Below are 19,361 nucleotides of genomic sequence, written 5' to 3' on the forward strand. Positions count from 1 at the left end.
ACTCTGGGAGCCAAATCTATGCTTTGCAATGAAGTCTCGTCTCTCTCCAGTGGGGCTAATGGGAGCCCCAGCTCCAAACAACCCTGATAGCACAGGGCGTCCCTAGCAATAATCTTCCAGACACCATCATGGCCAGCGGATGTAAACAGCCACCGTTTTTTCCCTTTCTTTGCAAGGCCCTGTTAGTTAAACTGCCAAGCGCCAAAACCCACTGAGAGAACATCACAAAACTACTGGAGCGAGTGTCAGAAGGACCCTGGGGATGATCTCACGACTATTTCTTTGCCGGTCATTTAAAAGCAAAACAAAGCCAACCCAAGCCTTCCTGTCTCATCCCCTTTTCCCCTTTTAGATCGGACCAGGCAGCTATGGCTGGGTAATCGATGCTTCTATCACCAAGAAACCTCTTGACAGTTTCCTCTGACATCCCTCCAGCCTCACATCACGCATTGGAAGAACAGCCTGCCTGTCCCAGTCCCAGTCCCAGGAGGGTTAATGGACGGTCACTTACCCGGTACCAGACTATCTCCCGCATCCTGCCATCCGTCTTGAAGTTACATTTCAAAGTCACGGCATCCCCGACCACCACAGGCGGAAGCGGCTCAATGCTGACAGTCAGGTAGCCTGTGAAATACCGGAGGAAGAGAAACACAACGTGAGCCAAGGCAGGGCTGGGAAGCGGGCGCAGACCTAAGTGAGCTGGAAAACTGGTCCCAAGTGGGGATGGAAATGCAGACTGGCTTCCACGTGCCCACCCTCTATTCACTCCTCTGCCTCCTCCTCCTGCAGACATGACCGCATCCTCAAGGAACAGCCTGATTTCCCTCTGTCCTGCCCCTCGGGGAGTCATTTACACCTGTGCTGGGGGTGTGAATCACTACTGCTGCCGTGCAGAGACTACGGCCTACAATGCAGGCCAATAGTGTCTCACTGTTCCCGTGTACTGCCCCATCAGTCTCCATCCGTTGCCTTTTTAGATTGCAAGCCTTTTTTTCTATGTTTGTACAGCGCCTGGCGCGATGTGGGCCTGGTATTGCAAATACACCTCTACCCCGATATAACGCGACCCGATATAACACAAATTTGGATAGAACGCGGTAAAGCAGCGCTCCGGGAGGGGCGGGGCTGCGCACCCTGGCGGATCAAAGCAAGTTCGATAAAACGCGGTAAGATTTTTTGGCTCCCAAGGAAAGCGTTATATCAAGGTAGAGGTGTAATAATCAGAAATGATATCCCCCCTCCCCCCCCGCACCGGGGGGCTTAAAGTTTTCAGCATCGCCAACACCAAATGTGCAAAAAATAGCCCGAGTCAGGCCCACAAAATCATGAGATTGGCTTACACTCGGGTTCTGTTCCCAAGCTTTCCTCTGCAAACAAGAGGGCTAGCAAGTTACCTTTCCCCCCCCCTTTCTTTCTTGAAAGCTGAGAGACTCATGTAATCACATGACTCCCAGAGCTGGGACCGTAAGTAAAACCCCAGATACCGTAAGATTCGTGATCAAATCGCGAGAGTCAGTGGTGCTGCGTTTTACACCTCTTTGCACTAGTATAAATGGCTACACAAGTTGGAAGCGTAACCCCTGATCTGTGTGTGTGTGTGTGTGTGTGTTTTATATGTTCCTGGCTATGCCCCATTCACAGGGGCTATGGGACTGTTATGGCTTTCAGCTTAAGAGCCAAGTTCTGTAGCACAAATTGTGTCAGGTTTATAGGAAGACTCGGAAGGATTCGATTTTTATCAGGGAATGTCAATAAATGTCAATTTCACCAGACACACCCAAACCAGAAATAACTGAAACATACAGAAAGGCAAAGTAAGAAAAACGCTGCTCGAGAACTTACTAAAGTTCGAGGTAGGGATATTTACTTTGTATATTCTGACAGGTGACATCCAATATTTGTGTTTTAGTGGTTAAAAAGCTGTACCTTTTTGAATCTCAGCATCTACTATCATTAAATAATGATCTGATCTCCCCCATTGTCTGACTTCCCACAATTTCCTGCAACTGTGAACATTTCAATCAATACAAAACAGAAAAATAATCATTGATACCATCCACCAAAATTATTAAAAAACCTATCTCGCTTTTGGCTGCACCAGCTTCAAGAGCAGAAAGTCCCTGGTGTGTCAGTCGCCACACTAAGAATCGGGCCAGTCTGATCTTGCACCTTTACAGCAGCGAGTTCAATGGATTTACAGCAGGGCTTGCAGAATGAAATCTGTTCCTGCTATCCATGGAGCATTTCAGAAACACTTGGCATTGCCTTGCTCCCACGGACATCAAGGGGAGGTTTACCAGAAATGCTGACGAGATCAACGTGGAGTGTTTTGAATTGTCCAGCAACCTGGACAGTTCATCTTTCCCTGCCCCCAGATATATCTCGATGCCAACAGATCTACGGAGAAAAATAAAAGAAGGGGGTCCGATCTCTTTAAGGCCAACAGGTCCAGGGTGCGACGGGGGGGAGGCTTCAGGTGGGAGGATCGGGCTGAATTACACCGACTGTCTTCTCTCAAGGTGAATCTCAGGATTAATTATCCCCCAGACAGCGACTCTGAGGGTGATTGTTTGGAAAGGTGACACGTGACCCCATATTAGTTACACTGCCCGCGTCTGGCTGGCGGAGCAGGTGCTTATAAAAGTACCCAGGCTTTCTGGTTACAGCAGCAATGGGAGGCACAGCTGGTGGGCAGGGGCGGTCTGCTTCAAGGGAGGGCAGGGAAGCCAGTGCAGAGAGATGGACCCGTCCCACCTCTTTCCAAGCAGGCGTGTCAAGTCTGGATAGCAGAGAAAAAGGAGCAGCAGGGCAGGCCGAGTGATAGGACAGTGCCCGGTGCTGCTAGAAGATCTGGAGTCCCACGGGTCAGTGCTGGGAAGAGCGTACTCATCTCTGAGCAGCCAGCAGAGATTGGCTAATGCCCAAGCAGCACCTGCTCCGAGGTGACCCATGGGACACGCAGTTGCTCTCCTACCCAGCCTGGCTCATCACGGGGAAGGGAACAGACCAGACATTCGTTTCAGGTCACAACAGGAGTCTGGAGGTTGAGTTTAGTTTGTCCCAGGTCCAGCAGGCAGCCTCTCCGCAGAAGCCATCCAGGGTCAGAAAGCTGGTGGTGTGGAGCGGGCCACAAGTTGGGACTGGAGGTTTTTCTGATTCAGAGATATCACTCCCCATCGATTTTTAGCTTCAGTATTTCCTGTGTCCCATCATCCCTCCCCACTCTGTAGCTACAGCCATCTCAGGCCCTCTCCCCCCACATTTCTCCCTCACTCCTTGCTCCTCTGGGGTGAGGGGCAGGCAGTGAGAGTGGCCCCGATGGAGTGAATCTGTGGGCGTCGCTCTCCAAATACAGGCGAGCTGACCGGCCTGTGTCTCCGCCCTCCCCCCCAATCACATTCACCCTGCACTAGCTTGGCCCCTGGTTGTGCAATGGAACTGCAAGACGTTGCACCGATCTGCGCTCTGTCCATCACTGGGGCACGATCCTGCTCCATGGCAACTCTGGATTCCTTGGGAGCTAGCGACGGAGAATAAGCACAGGCAATTTTGGGGCAGGATTCCAAATCAGCTGTTCACATCCAGCTGTTTGGAGTCTCCCAAGTCCCCTCAACTTTCCCACCTGGCTTCTCTCACTGTAACGCCCATCAGGAATGGTTACTTCTGAGCAGACCGATCATCCATCTAATCCCATAGCCAGATAAATCAGAATATGCTTGTTGTTTCCCTGGGCTGGTGCCCTGCCTCTGGGAATGACCAATGCAGTATGCTGTAGAGGAAGGGATTAACAGCACATCTAATTGCAAGACACAATGCCATTCTCCCTGACCTCCTTTGACAACTTGAACCGTGAAAGCATGAGGAATGAGAGCACTTTTCCATTTTTTCCTCACTGATGGGAATCTCAGATTCTGTTCCATTTGGTCTTGAATCTGAGCTGTTCACCTCATGCAGCAGTGAGTTCCACAGGTTGCATATGCCACAGTTATAAAATGAAACTGACAGCTACCAAATGAATAACACTCAGGCACTCTCATAAAGGAGCATCCTCACCAGAATGCAATCAGGGGAGAGAACTACCACATGGTCTCCATGGCTCTAATCAGGAGAGGGACTGCACCCACCTGCAAACACCCCATCACAAGATGTAGATTAAAATGCATTGCTGAAGGAACGAAACCAAGTAATGGAGGCATAATGTAAACAGGGACAGGAGCCAATCCGCAAAGCCTTCCAACCATGGAGATGCCGAAGGGGTTAACAAAACACTCAATGAAACAAAAGCCCACCTTTTGAAATCAATCAGCACCTGGGAACTACAGACAGGAGCTTTCTTCTTCCGAGTGCCAGGGCCGCCCGGGGAGGGGGGGCAAGTGGGGCAATTTGCCCCAGGCCCCGGGCCCCACAGGGACCCCCACGAGAATATAGTATTCTATAGTATTGCAATTTTTTTTTTTAATGGAAGGGGCCCCCGAAAAATTGCTTTGCCCCAGGCCCCCTGAATCCTCTGGGCAACCCTGCCGAGTGCTGCAACCCATACCTTCCCACCAGCCAGGGGGATGCAGGGAAGAAGAGCGGTGAAGCTGGTGGGGGTAGGGGAGCAGACAGGCCTGTGTTAAACAGCTGCTTCTAATTGGCCCTGACAGCGAAATCTTCCAGATCAAACAAGCAATCTGCTCGGGGATGGAAAAAATCCAGGGGCTCCGGAGACTCCCATCCCAGCGCTTTGCTAGGGAGCGCACTGTGCATCAGTTACACAGAGGTCTCCTTGCTTTGCAAAATGCTCTAGAGCACCTGGGATTTTTCAGGACCATTAACAGTGACACAGGGGGCCCCGAGGCTACCGAAAACCCACTGCACGGCTATCAGGACTTCAAAGCATTGCGCTCAAACTAGCCTCGTCTGGGTTTCCTCGCCATTGCAACGTGCAGTGGGAATACAGTCAAGAGGTTTAAACTGGAAGTTGGGAGAGCCAGTATATTTGGAATAGCTCTTGCAGCTACCACCCTCAAACGCTGGAGACGCCATGGTCATGGGATTAGGGGTCACGTTGTTTCCCAGGTCTGAGAGTCTAAAGTAGCTAGGAAGCGGTGAAGGAGGCACCGTTCACCTCCATCCCATTGCACCAGCATTTAATGTGTAACATGATTAAATGGATGCATTGCTTTGATTTATGAAATATCCTGGGAGCCAGCCGATTTGGGTTCTATGTCCTGACTCTGCCAGGGATTCGCGATGGGTCTCTGGCCAACTTTTCCAAAAGTGACTGCTGATTTTGGGTGCCTCCGGTTTTGGTTGCCCAACCTGGAACACCCGTTAAGTACTTAGATAGAGTAGACACACATTATCGCTCCATGCCTCAGTTTCCCCATTTGTAAAACGGCGAGAACGATAGTGACTCAGCTGAGTGAAGTGCTTTGAGCTCTTACTTTAAAGTGTTCTCATGGTACAATGTTAAGAGCTGCCCAGTGTGTTAAACAACCCCAGCCCGTGCACTGACAGAGGGTGTGATTGCATCACAAGGCAGTGACAACACACGCTGACACTTCTGTGGCGTACGGTCACCCTTATCTCTGGAAAGAGGCCCGGCTACATGGCGGTACAGCCGCCCTGCGTGTAATCAAGAACCTCGGCGCTCTCGGCACGCAGGTCCTGCTCGCCCCCCGCTCTTCGCAAAGGGCTTTGGGTCAGGCTCTGATTGCGTGCAAATAGGCTGGGGGGGCGGGGCGGGGGTCAATTGACTTGGGTTCCCAGGACTCAGGCTTCTGGGCTAACAATAGCAGTGGAGATGTTTGGGTCGGGCTGGAGCCCAGGGTCCGAGACCCTCCCCCTGCAGCCGGGTTTCAGACCCCGAGCGTCTACACTGCTATGGTTAGTCCCAAGCTCCACGAGCTGGAGCCAATTGAAGCCGGCTCTGAGACTCGGCACCAGGGGTCTTTCTTCGCAGTGCAGAGTTACCCAGAGGCCCAGGGAGACGCGGGGGTTGTCTGCACCGCTCATAAAAGCGGCACTGGTGACCTTGGTGACCTAACACCCAGGAGCGACCCTGAGGGAAAAACACTTCGTGAACTCGCCGGGGTCAGCGCCGTACCCTCGCCGGGGGCTGCCCTCGCTGAGGTTACCACGCCATGAAGCTAGAGAGCCTGCTAGTCACCGCTTTTCCCACAGGATGCTACTTACGCCAAGGTAAGAAACACAGGGGTTTAGTAGCGAAAACAAGCCGAAGTAACTCAGCCGAGATCACAACAGGAAGCCAGTATCGGAGGCCGAACTCAAACCGGAGTCTCCCGAGTCCCAGACTAGCACCACCCCCGGCTGCTTCGCCTCTAATCCTGCTACTGTGACCAAAACCCTGCCTCATGCACTGACCGACAGCTGATGCCTCAGGGGAAGGCGGTACCCTCTCTCCCACCCACACAGACATTGTAACAGTGGATCTTAATCAGGGGTATGGGGGGAGATGGGGAACTTCCACCCTGACCTCCCCCTACACACACACACACACACACACACACGCACACCTCATGTCCAGAAGCATAACGCCTGTGTTGTTCCCCTCCCACCCCCCGCCCCAGCCTTACCACCAGTAACTCACTTCTCTTGGCAAAGCTGTTGGCATGGTACTGATTAGCCCCGTCTCCATCACTCCAGACCCGTTTTAAAGTCCTCTAAATTGCTCAACTCCAGTCCTCGTGGGAGTGAATCCCGCAGATTAATTAGAGGGTGTGTAAAGATGTAACCCCTGTTTTATCGGCTCTGCCAATCCATTCCAATGAGCGGTCCCCACCTCCCTCCCCCAGCAACCTGGCAGCCCGAGCCTGGGCGAGCAGACAAGCGACTGATCCTTCTTAACTCCACGCTTCATTATTCTGAATACCTCCATCACTCTCCCTCCTGTATCTGTGACAACATTTATGGCGCTCCTATTAAGAGACGTTTAGTAAAATAACCAGCGATATTTAAGAACGAGAGAGACACACACGGGGAGAGTCTGGGAGATAAATCTCGGCTCAGATGTTAAAGGCTCCCAGAACCTTACGCTGAGCGACACTGCAGATCAGGGAGTGGCTCTCCACTGTTCCCTGCTCCCATGCACCTCTTGTCTCCCCTAAGTCTCTTTTCCCATCCCATCCTCGCTTTCCTCATTGGCAGCCATTATCCGGAAGGGATTGGGAGTCAAGATTCTCAGGATCTGGCCCCAGCTTTGCCTCTCATTCCCTTTACAAACTTGTCAGCTAAGCGGTCGGGCCTACATTTCCAAAAGTGACTGGAGAGAAATGTTGGGTGCCCAATTTGCAGCCCCCTTGAAGAGTCCTGATTTTCAGAGGGCAGACGTTTTCTGATATTCACAACCTTTTAAGATACCACCAAGAGACTAGGAGGCGATCTAATGTGGGGGCACTGATGTCAATGAGCATTAGGCACCTGGGCACTGCTGAAAATCCCTCTAGATGCCTGTCCGCTTCTTTAGGCTACTAAATGGCTTTACAAATCTGGCCCTGCACTCAGGCTGTGAAGGCCCAGGTCCGGCACATGACCACGCAGTTAGTCCACAGTTGAGGTCAAATGAGATGATCCCCTGTCACCCCTTCCGGCTTTCAAATCGGTGTGTATTCGTGTGCAGCAAGCACATTTTTATCTGAGCAAATGCTCACAAGCAATGCGTCGAGCGGCTTTTGCTCCGCTCCCCTCCCAGCAGCCCCGGAGTTCAGCAGTCGGTTCAGCCCTGATGGAGCCCAGGAACGGTAAAGGAGCGGGGCGTTAAAATCCAAAGGCCAGCCTGGCCGATCAGCCGCTGTCTAAATCAGATGGGCTGCCGAGGTGGGATTTATTTGTGCTTGATAACGGGCGCTCCGTGCCACGCATGTCCGGAGCGAAGGGGTCACCGCTAGCTCATGGAGATAAATTCCAACACCCGCGTGGTGACGACGTTCCCGCCATGCTGGGACAGACACTCTTGTAATACCTATTATTACAACACGGTAATCGCTGCACTGGTCGGAGGAGGAAAGTGCTTCTGAAACCCAGCTTTCGCTCGCTGTCAGAACATTCTCTGAACTCTGGGGAAATCGGAGTCAGTCGCAGCAGAAACAGACTGGGCTAACCGTTCACTGGCCTCTCAGGTCACCCTCCCGCCCGTTCGTTACATTCCCTGAGCATGCCACATACGCCGATGGGGGCGCCTCTGCTGGCTGGAGGAGAGCACGGGAGAGCAGGAAGATGGAGATTTTAACTTCAATCAAGCCCTTTCAGTAGGGAGATGCTGCATAGTCCAGTGGCTACTGGAGATATTTTTTCGTCTGTCTGTGTATGGTGAAATCAACATCACCGACATTTACCGACTTCCAAGATATAAACACCCAACATACGGGCCATTCGTTCACCCATGGGCCCCCTGTCCGCCATCGGTCTCTTTCCTGAGACAAATGGCAGGGAGAGTTATCCTGCCCCTTCAGAGCTAATATATGGAGATGTACCTATCTCCTAGAACTGGAAGGGACCCTGATGAGCCATCAAGTCCAGCCCCCTGCCTTCACTAGTAGGACCAAGTACTGATTTTGCCCCAGATTCCTAAGTGGCCCCCTCAAGGATTGAACTCCCAACCCTGGGTTTAGCAGGCCAATGCTCAAACCACTGAGCTATCCCTCCCCCCGAAAGAGCAATGTTTCCAGGTCCCAGAAGGCTGCGGGGCGGGGAAAAGCAGAGGACCAGAAGAGACATTTTAAAAATGAAAGCCGCCTGGAAGGTGAGTGCTGGAGAGGATGGGAGTGGATCGAACAGCTGTGCAAGCGCACGTTGGGGAAAATACATTATGGCTACACAGAGCCATCATCTCATCCCTTGCAATCCCATTTCCCTTGGTCTGTTCTTGCCGCGTAAGCCTGGGTGACTTGCTGGCAACGCGGTGAGTGGCTGCGTGAGGTGGGGGAAGCCTTCACTTAGTCTGTGTGAGGGGGCGCAGAGTCTCTTTGAATGGGGCCAGCTAGGGAGCAGAGGCAGTGCCAGGAGTTTCGTATGAGACACATCAGTAGACAAGAGGGGTTCTCTTTTTCACACGTTCCTCCCGGGCATCTGGCACTGGCCACCGTGAGAGAGAGGATGGTCCATGGGTCTGACCCCCTATTGCAATTCTTAGAACCCCGTTGTTTTTGCAAATGGGAAACACAATCAAATGCAAACCTCACCCACAGCAGCCACTCCTGGGGCTCCCGTCTGGCAGGGCCGGGCTCAGTTCCCCACTCCGGAAGCTGGGGGGAGAGGGAGGGGCAGGGTTGCAACGCCACTCGCTCAGGGATGGCCCGGCAGCCCCTCCATCATGAGGGGTGGGAAGGGTGCCCAGGCCAAACCAAAGCCGTGCTGTGGCCCCATGCATCAGGCCGCATGCCCAGAGCTGGGCGCTGGGACCATCCCTGCAGGGCCAGAGCGACCGGCGCCACTGCTGACGACGCCAGCCACTGATGAGCACTAAACTGTGCTGGAACGAAGCAATCCCTCTCCCTGGCTCCCCTGCTTCAGCTGACGGCGACAGGGGATGGATCACTGGATGATTCCCTGTTCTGTTCATTCCTTCTGGGGCACCTGGCTTTGGCCACCGTCGGATGACAAGACACTGGGCTAGATGGACCTTTGGTCTGACCCCGTATGGCTGTTCTTATGTAGTCCTGCTAACCCCTTGGCTTCAAGTTCAACAAGACAATGAGCCATGTTTGTTGCCCCCCCATCTCCCTAGCAGCATTGGGGAGGGAGCCTCTCTCCCTGCTCACTCGACGGGCGATACTATCCCTGCTTCCTGTTAATACTTTATTAAATGAGCACATGCCAGAGATACGAATCAGAGCACTGCATTCTAGCCGTTATAAAACGCTTGCTTGTCACTGGATGGCTATTTTATTCTGTTTCGTTTTCCCATCTAACTTCCTCCCATCGATTGTTGCAAACAGATTGCAGGAACATTGCTGAGAAGGGGTCACGAGGTCGCCTGATTTCATTTCATTTTTTGTGTGTGTATTTCCTAGTGCTGGTGAAAAAGGTTAGATTGACAGCTCTGGAAACCAGAGTCTTTATTTAGCTGAAGAGCAGACAGCTTCCCTCTGCAAGGCGATCTATCTTAGGTACTTGTCTGGCCCCATCAACGTAGTATCTGAGCATCTCACAATCTTTATCCTCCCAATGGCCCTGTGTGTTTCACAGGTGGGAAACTGAGGCACAGAGCAGCCAAGTGACATGGCCAAGTCACTTGGTCGCACAGGAAGTCTGAGGCAGAGCAGGGAAGGGAATGTGGGTCCTCCAAGCCAGTGCTCCAACCACTGGGCTCATGCCTCCTCCCCATGGCTATGATTTGGAAGTGAGACGAGGAGGGGAAAATGGTCATGTCAACCTTTGGCCTCTCTGCAGGCAGCAAGGGTATCAAGTGGGAGGAAGGGAGACCTGGGATTAGTAATGGGCTTTTCCTCCATGGATCTCAAAGCACGTTACAAAGAAGGTCAGTATCATTCCTACCATTTTACAGGTGGGGAAACTGAGGCACGGGGAGGGGAAGCTATTTGCCTGAGGTCAGTGGCAGAGCTGGGAGAGAATCCAGAGTGAAACCCCCACTCCAATGAAATCAAAGGGAGCTTTGCTATTGATTTTAATAGGGCCCGGATTTCACCCAAGGTTTCCTGAGCCCCCATTCCGGCGGCCTATCCACTGGGCCTTGCTGAGGACAAAGGGTTGAGATTGAAGGTCTGGGTTCAATTCCTGGCTGTGCGGGCCCTTGGGCAAGTCACTTCAGCCCAGATTCACACAGGCATGTAGGTATTACGACGCTCTCAGCATCACAGCACGTAACTCTTAGGCGCCTGGAAAAATCACAGGAACCCACGAAGCTTGAGATAGGCACCAAGGCTCCCTAGACAATGAATGGGGAGAGATGGCGCCTTCGACCAGCACGCTAGCCGACGGGAGATGCCAGCGAGAGGGGTGTGAGCTAAGCCCTGTCCCTCTCTCAGTGATAGGCTCCTAAATCCAGGCTGCCCAGCTCTGATGAGCAATCCAGGAGCAGGAACCTTGCCCCCGGAGGCAGGCGAATCAGGGGCCCAAATTGTTCCTTGCAAGAACAAGAGGGGGAGTCGGAATGGCTCTCTAGCCAGGTGGTGGGAGACCGCCTGCTCCTCTGATGAATTATCTATCCACCCTGGAGCAGCGTTGACAGGAGAGACTGGGGCAGCCCCCCCCCACATCAGAATATCCCATAGCTCAGGGATTAAAGCCCTTTCCTGAGAAGTGGGAGACCCCTCCTCAAATCTTTTCGTCTCCCCCTGGACTCCTTCCTCCCAAGGGAGCGCACTAACCACTGGATTAATATGTGTAAAGTGGGTACCACTCCCCCCCCATGGTCAGATTTTGAATGGGACCAGAGGATGAAATTTAGTCACCGTGGGAACTTTTACCCTGAAAACTTAGGCGCCCAGTGAGTTTGGTCACCTACAGCGTTTGGCAAGACTTCTGTGAATCACAGGGAAGCCTAAAGCTAGGAGTTAGGTGCTTAAATGCCTTTGTGGATCTGGGCTTCCATCCGTCTGGATCTTAGTTCTCCAGCTGCAAAACGCTGATCCCCTTGTCTGTGTCGTCTGCTGAGGCTGTCAGCTCTCTGGGGCAGCAACTATCCAGTACTACGTGCATATGCAGCACCCAGGGTAATGGGGCCCTGATCTCAGCTGGCACCTCTGGGTGCTGCCATCATCTATCCAATAGTAATGCTACGAGAGTTTGTGATGTGGATTCTAGAGCGAGACGGCTCGTTCATTTCACAGAGACAGCCAAACAGCTGCCATCACTACTAGAGATGGGCGCGAACCAGATCACGGACTCCAATCCTGCCTTCTCGCCAAACCGGTGGGTATATAGGTACCAATTTACCACTAGACAGACACAGATCGCAGCTCTCACATCTTTAGCACACACAGAAGACTGCAATGGGCGCTTTTCCCCCCCCCAAATGGCTGTTTGTAGCCATTGTATCGCCATGAGAACGCGACACTGAGAAAGCACAAGAGATGTGCGATGAGAAATAGCAATCGCTCTGCAAATGGAAGTGTCAAGCGGAGAATGGGAAGAGGACCAGAAAGGCACCAGGGTGGTAGAGACCCAAGTCACAGCGCAGAGGATAAACCTGAACTGACCGGGCAAATCGATTTCATTCTTTATACCTGGCAGGTGTTTGTCACTAGCAAAGCACGGAAATAGAACGCAATGCTTATGGCATTTGCAAAACGTGTTACTATACATTTCCATCATAAATCCACACTGTACCCCACAGGCGCATACTATACACACATTCATACTGCAAAAGAGAGGCGGCGTGGGCTAGTGGTTACAGCCTGGAGCTGTAAACCTTGGCAGACCTCAGTCTGAATCCAGGCTCAGACACGGCCTTGGCAAGCCACCAAGGCCCACCTGTTCAAGTAATGACTGATTTGGGATGCCACCGTTCTTGCAATCCCTGGATGCCTGAAGTTGGGGACTGAAAAATGAAGGCACTGAAAATTAACCTCCCTGGGCCTCAGTTTCCCCCTCTATAAAATGGGGATAACACTTCAAAGGGATGTTGCAAGGACTGATTGATACACTTGGGCTTTTAGATAAGGAGGTGATGGGCTCTTTAAAAACACCTAAAATAGACCAGAGTTCGTAAAGCTCTTTGGAGATGCAAAACATTTTAAGTGAGTTACGCATTATAATTAAGAGCAGCAGCTTGATGTTCTATTTCTAATAGTTTTAATTATATTTAAGCAGGGAAGCTAAGAGCCCCCAGAAAAGGGAAGGGCATGGGAGGGGTGTGTAGGCAGGCAGCTGATGCAAACTCCAGGGCTACAGAAATAGGCTCGTAACGCTTTAGATATCAGGAAGTGGTCTCAGCTACTGTCATAATGAGGGTCATATAAGTCCCTAGATTGATAGATAGGAATATATGGTGACAGACAGACAAGAACGGATAGCAATAGGCAGAGTGAAAAGAACAGGAGTACTTGTGGCACCTTAGAGACTAACAAATTTATAGGCAGAGTGATCGGAAAGCTGATGCAGGTAATGAAGACACAACAATTCCTACCCCAGGCCTTGCAGACAGTCGCCAAGTTACTTGCCCTACCCAGGCCCCTTCAGGCATTTTGGCTTCATCTCAGTTGGATGATGGGGGAGAAACAAAACAAACAACAACAGACCCACAGTTTGTATCTGTTGCAACAAACCAAAGTAAAACCCGTCTCTTCAAGCGCAGCGGCACAGGAGTGCGAAATCGAGATTAGCGCTGAAGAGATTCATTTCCTAGCTTTTCCAGCTGCCTCGACTGTAAAAGCATTCTGTAAAATTCCACCAACGGAACAGACTCCCATCATCTGCTCGTTTGGCTTTGCATGAATCAGCACGCACGTGGGGTGGGTATCTGATGCTGAGGAGCCGTCTCAGCTACGAGGCCGCTCTCTCTCAGCCGTTCTCAGTTGTAACGCGCCCAACTGGCGGGGGAAATCCAGAGCAGAGCCGGGTGAACAACAAAGGAAACAAGCACACAGCCAAGAAGAGCCTCCATAATTCTTATTGGAAAAAGACTGCAAAATCCGTGGTCTAAATGATCCAACACGTGACTTCTGACCAGCTCTAAACAAATGGATTTGCTCAGTTGTGATGCTTTAACCTCCGTAAGATGCCTCCTTCATCTCCCGCTGGCTGTAACCAGAGTAGAGGTTTTCATTACCTTGCAGGAGAGGATACTAAGGGAAGGAGTGGCCCTCAGTGGCTACAGCACTAGACTAAGGTTCAGGAGACCTGGTTACTGTTCTCAGCTCTGCCACTAGCCTGCTGGGCGATGTAATCTGGCGTGGACTCACCTCTGCGGCGCGTCCTGCTGGTCGTCTCGGGAATTAGCTCAACAGTCATTGGAGCGCCTTCTGCAGGCCAGGTGTCCCACCTCTCGTTGGCCCCCGTGTCCCGCCCGGACTCCGGTGCCCTTGGCTTGGGTGCTGCCCCCCCTGGCAGTACCCCACTCTCTCTCTGGGTTTCCCCACCCAGGGGAACCCCCACCCCCTATCCCAATGTTGCCTCAGTCGTGGCTACTGCCAGTCACCATCTAACCCCCGTGCCCTGGGGCAGACTGCAGTCTATCAGCCAATCATCACAGGCAACATGGGGTTTGGACTGGCTGCCTTTACCCACCCTCAGGCTGCCTCTCTGCAACCCCAATATCTATACGGGCCTAGGACCAGGCCCTGCAGCCTGGGGAGTTGCTGGCCTAGGGCTTCCCAGCCCCCAAGGCCTTTCCCCAGCCCTGCCTCACTCTAGGTCCCCGGTGAGTTCCCCAGCAGCCAGGCCTGTCTCTCTCTCTCTCCTGCCAGAGGGAGACTCCTCAACATCTGGCTGTCCTGGCCTTCTTATAAGGCCGAGTTGCTCTGTTTGGGGTGTGGTCCCAGCTGCAGCCACTTCCCCAATCTGCCGGGGTTTTGCTCCTTTCCCCAGCCCCAGCCCTCTGCGGGGCTTTTCCAACCCCTTCAGGGCTGGAGCGGGTGTTCACCCCGCTACAGTGACCTTGGGCAAGTCACTTTACCACGCCGTACCTTGATTTCCCCTTCTGTAAAACGGAGGTCACAATATTGATCTCCTTTGTAAAGCTCTTTGGCATCTACTGATGAAGAGCATTATATACGAGCTAGGGATTATGATGATGTTCTGGGCCACGTCTTGGATTAATTTCACCAATGCCCCTTTACAAGCCTAGCATAAAGGCCTTGTCTACTGATGTCAGCCGTCTGCAGCGGCACTGTCAACCTAGCGTATACAGGTGAAGCTGCTACAAGTTGCCACTCACTCTGGTACAGTTTACCCTGCCCTAGCTGCAAACTGCAGTTTGCCCTGTCTACACTAAGAATATGCACCAGTGCAGCTAAACCAGTGGTGGCCATTGTTTGCCAAAATCCCTAGTGTAGACAAGGCCTCGGGGTCCATCTACACTGGAGCTGGAGCTGTAATCTCCAGCTGGGGCAGACATACCCACGCTAGCTCTGATTGAGCTAACATGCTAAAAATGGCAGCACAGGTGGCAGAAGGAACTACCCACCTGAATACGTACTTCGGGTCTAGCCAGGACATCCTCAGGACACCGCCGCGGCTACGCTTCTATTTTTAACATGCTCACTCGGTCAGAGCTAGTGCGGGTCTGTCAGCCTGAGCTGGGAATTACACCTCCCACTGCAGTGCGGGGACGTACCCTTAAGTGAGGCGGTTAGTCATTATTCATACTGGGGCAGCATCTAAAGGGCCCAATGAAGAATGGGACCCCGCAGTGCTAGGTGGTGTAAGAATCATAGAATATCAGGGTTGGAAGGGACCTCAGGAGGTCATCTAGTCCACCCCACCCTGGGAGTCTAACTAGACAAGACAGACAAAGGACGGGAGGGGAAACGGGGCCGGGAAGTGACTTGCTCAAGGTCACGCAACAGGTCAGCGGAGAACGTGGCGCAGAACGGAGATCTCCCGAGTGCCAGTCTGTCGCCCCACCCACAGGCCCGTGCTTCCTAGCGCCAGCTCTTTCCCTCAACCGCCTGTCTCCCGCCTGTCTCATTGATTTACCTTTTCCCCCCACTTTGTCATTATCGTTCCTGAAAGAAACATACTGCTAGAGAAAAAGGCAGCGTTCTGAGGGCCGCAGACACAGATTGCAGCTAACCTTCCAGCTTACAAACATCAGCGACTGCCTTTCTATCCGCCTCTGATCAAACTGGCATATCGGGGGTCCATCCTGTGCAGCGGCACAGTGCCAGAACAAAACAGCTAAAGTATTACAGCCTTATCTGACAAACCGGCGGGGGACAGAGGGCCGAGCGGGGCCGATATGCATGATAAAACTTTGCCTATTTGTTAACAAATGTTGGGAGCCGACTGGGTGAGATTACGCTTTTTTTTTGTTACAGATAACAGGAGCGATTAAATAAAGGAGGCTGTGGAGTCGGAATTGCCAGGTGGTGAAAGATAATGCTTAAAAAAAACCATCAACATGCTGCCCACTCAAGGAGGCCTGGTTTGGATTCTGACCGCATCAGAAAAATCTCAAGATTTGCTATTTATTAGTTGTTATTCTTTCCACCCATGAGCCTCAGGCATGACCAGGACTCCATTGTACTAAGCTCTGTACAAACATGGAACAAAAAGGCAATCCCTGCCTGTAAAGTAATAATCAGCCTTTGCATTTAGAATGCCTTTCAGCCAAAGATCTCAAAGCACTTTATGAAATATTATTAATTCATTCTCAGCAGCGCTCTGGGAAGCGAGCATTGTCACTATTGTTTACCCCCAGCGAGGAAGCGGAGACATACGCAGCTTGGCCCAATGGTCCAGAGCAAATTGGGAACACAAGCCAAGGCCGATTCTCATCTACACCACTGTGGAGCTAGAGAAACTCCACTGGCCACAACCCAGTATGAGTCATCTGTCTAGCTGAGCACTCTTGAACCTGCTTCTCCACACCTCTGTGAGGCAGGGCAGTGCTATTCCCTGTTACACCCCCCCACACACACACACAAGTCCTGCTGTGACTCAGGCCCAAGCCCTATCATTCTGCAGTGTAGACGCAGCTCAAACCCCAGACCCGAGTCAGAAGTGCGGACATGTTAGCACAGCTGTGAGATCTGGACTCAGCAACTGTAAGCCCAGATTTACAGTGCGGTGTGGACATTCAAGCACAGGCTTGGATACACTGAGTCCACAAGCCCAGGTCCCAAAGGCCTGGGTTTACGATGCAGTGTAGACACACCCATGAAGACTAAGGGTAATTCTTCACTACCCGCCGGATCGGCGGGTAGCGATTGATCTATTGGGGATCGATGTATCGCATCTCGTCTAGACACGATACATCGATCCCCGAATGCGCTTCCCGTCGACTCCGGAACTCCACCAGGGCGAGAGGCGGAAGCGGAGTCGACGGGGGAGCCGCGGCCATCGATCCCGCGCCGCGAGGACGTGAAGTAAGTGATTCTAAGTCGATCTAAGATACATTGACTTCAGCTACGCTATTCTCATAGCTGAAGTTGCGTATCTTAGATCGATTCCCCCCCCCCAGTGTAGACCAGCCCTAAATGACTTGCCCTAGTCTTGTAGGAAGTCTATGGCAGAGCAGGGAATGGAACCCAAGTCTGCCCAAAGCCTGGGCTAGCACCTCACCGCTGTACGCTCCCTCCTCTCAAGCATTCCCAATGGATTTGCTCTGATTTCAGCCATTACTAGAGTAGACAGGCTACACCACAATAAGCCAGGATTTGCGCCCCTGAGCTCATCTGGTTTCAACGGGGGTTAGCCCCATCGCCACAAACAGGCCAGGTCTGTCACTAGAATGGGGCCTCCCATTCACGGGCTGAGCTTCAGAAGAGCTTCTGTTTTTGGCCCTCCAGACTTCGGCATCAGAGCGGCACCTCTGCAAACATGGGCCTTCTTCAGATGCCTCCACGGGAGGTGGGACCTTTGAAAATCCAGCCCCGGCGGCGGGTGCCGAACATGGGAAGATCGGGCAATTGCAGTGTGGTCCGTCTACGCGCGTGGCTGCAATCGGGGCAAATCCCCAGTGCAGTCAAGGCCTAAAAGGAGATTCAAGCCCCCCTGAATTCCCAGCTCTAGTCACTAAACAGCGCTTGCCCCCAGCTGATTCAAAGCACAACTCTCCTGGTGGCTATCCCGCACTCCAGTCTCATCCGCCAGCCTGCTCCTAAGCAATTCAGCAGAGATGTACATTCTTGGGGGAGATGAGCCCTCTCACTCCCTGACCTGGGCAGCTCCCAGGCCGCACCGAGGCTGTGTTACTCATAATGGGCTGCTTTGCCTTCCCGGCTCCTCGCTAAGGCAGGGTTGCGGTTGGGTGACCTTGGCGGGGGCTGGTGAGGCTTTTTTGCAATCCAAACACACGCTGGCGGGCCAAGCCAAGGCGCCGGAGCGCTGAGTGATTTGTATGCTCCGAGCACGTCACCTCTTTTCAGAGGGGAGAGCGGCGGCTGGAAAAGTCATTTTTCACCGTTTGACACACAGTCTCTTTCGCTCTCTCGCAAAGCCAGATAACGATCAGCAGCCGGAGCGATTAGGAAAATATATACGGGGCGCAGGGAAGGAGAGGAGGAGAAAGGCGCCATGACAGCGACCTGGCAGCATGCGCACGCAGACCTTTCGCTGACTTTTCCCTCCACTCCGTTTGCTGCACAGCGGTTGAAGGACAACGCTCAGCGTGGTCTTTAGGGCCTGATGCTGACGGGGCCGGGTGCTGGTTCAGGCCCTGCTGGAAGACATCGGAGCTGCCGGAAATCACTGCACGGCATCTTGGTCTTCCCCAGGATTCTCCTGTTTGCAGCCTACAGCGGGAGAGCCTGGGCCCCTGCGGGTAGGGAGGCGGCTGAAACCACTCGCTCCAGAGCTCAGCACGGTATTGAGCTCTCTGGCCATGGCCGCAACAGACATCATGCAAGCCTAGACTCCTTCCTGGATAGATCTCTTTGTCCTACAGTTTACTCCAGAAACCTACATCTGACCCCTTTAATTCTAGATCTTAATCTAGACTGAAATTCTGGTTCCTTTATTCTGGATTTTATTCTAGAGCCCACCCCCCTAAATCTGAACACCCTTATTTTAGATTTTATTCTAGACTCTTACACCTGGATTCCTTTATTCTAGACATTTCTGGTCTAGGTACCTTTATTCTAGATTTTGGTGCTAGAGTCTGAAGTCTAGGCTCTTTTACTAGACTCCTTGGACAAGTCCACAACAGACATCATGCAAAATTTTAAACGGCACTGCCTCACGCTGGAAGCTGTAACGTACTAGTGGTCACTGTGCCCCCTAGTGGATGGATCGGCAAGGTTGCTCAAGTGAGTCTTTTCAGCCCTGATACCGCTACTGCTCAAAGAGATTCTCCTTTAGCAGTCGAAGGTCCTAAGCTATATCTGTGCTTGTAACTCTAAAGTCCTCGGTGGCCTCAGCAGGTAGTACAGTGCCATGCACGAAGCCCTGCGTGGCTGTGGTATCCATCTCACAGTACCAGGTACTTAACCCGGGGGGTAGAGGCACAGCACAGTGCCAAGGGGAGATGCAGATCTCGTAAGTGACAAAGACACTTTGTCCAGATACTTGCTGCTCTCCAACATGGATGCATGCAAGAATATCAGGAACTTGCTTCAAAGCACATGCCCCACATTAAAGCCACTAGATCCGCCCCTCCCTTCTCTGACCCTTACCACCAACAGATCAATCCACAGGTCGCAGAAACACGAATAAGTCTTATGAAAGACCCTAGTCCTTTAGAGTCAGGGCCAGATTAGCCTTCTGTGGGCCCCGACGCCCGGACCGCGGCCCCA

General features: G+C 52.4%; 1 protein-coding gene across 2 annotated transcripts in view; it reads right to left on the bottom strand.

Moving 5' to 3' along the window:
* IGSF21 (immunoglobin superfamily member 21) overlaps positions 1–19,361 on the bottom strand; it is a 305,537-nt gene that overhangs the window by 164,741 nt on the left and 121,435 nt on the right. For both annotated transcript variants that reach the window (XM_024111253.3, XM_005309901.5), the window contains one exon: positions 512–624. In XM_024111253.3, the coding sequence (XP_023967021.2) occupies positions 512–535 (24 nt within the window). In that variant the 5' untranslated portion in view covers positions 536–624. The remainder of the gene's footprint in view (positions 1–511; positions 625–19,361) is intronic.

Source organism: Chrysemys picta, chromosome 21 (assembly GCF_011386835.1).
Source record: "Chrysemys picta bellii isolate R12L10 chromosome 21, ASM1138683v2, whole genome shotgun sequence".
In the NCBI taxonomy this organism is placed as follows: domain Eukaryota; kingdom Metazoa; phylum Chordata; order Testudines; family Emydidae; genus Chrysemys; species Chrysemys picta.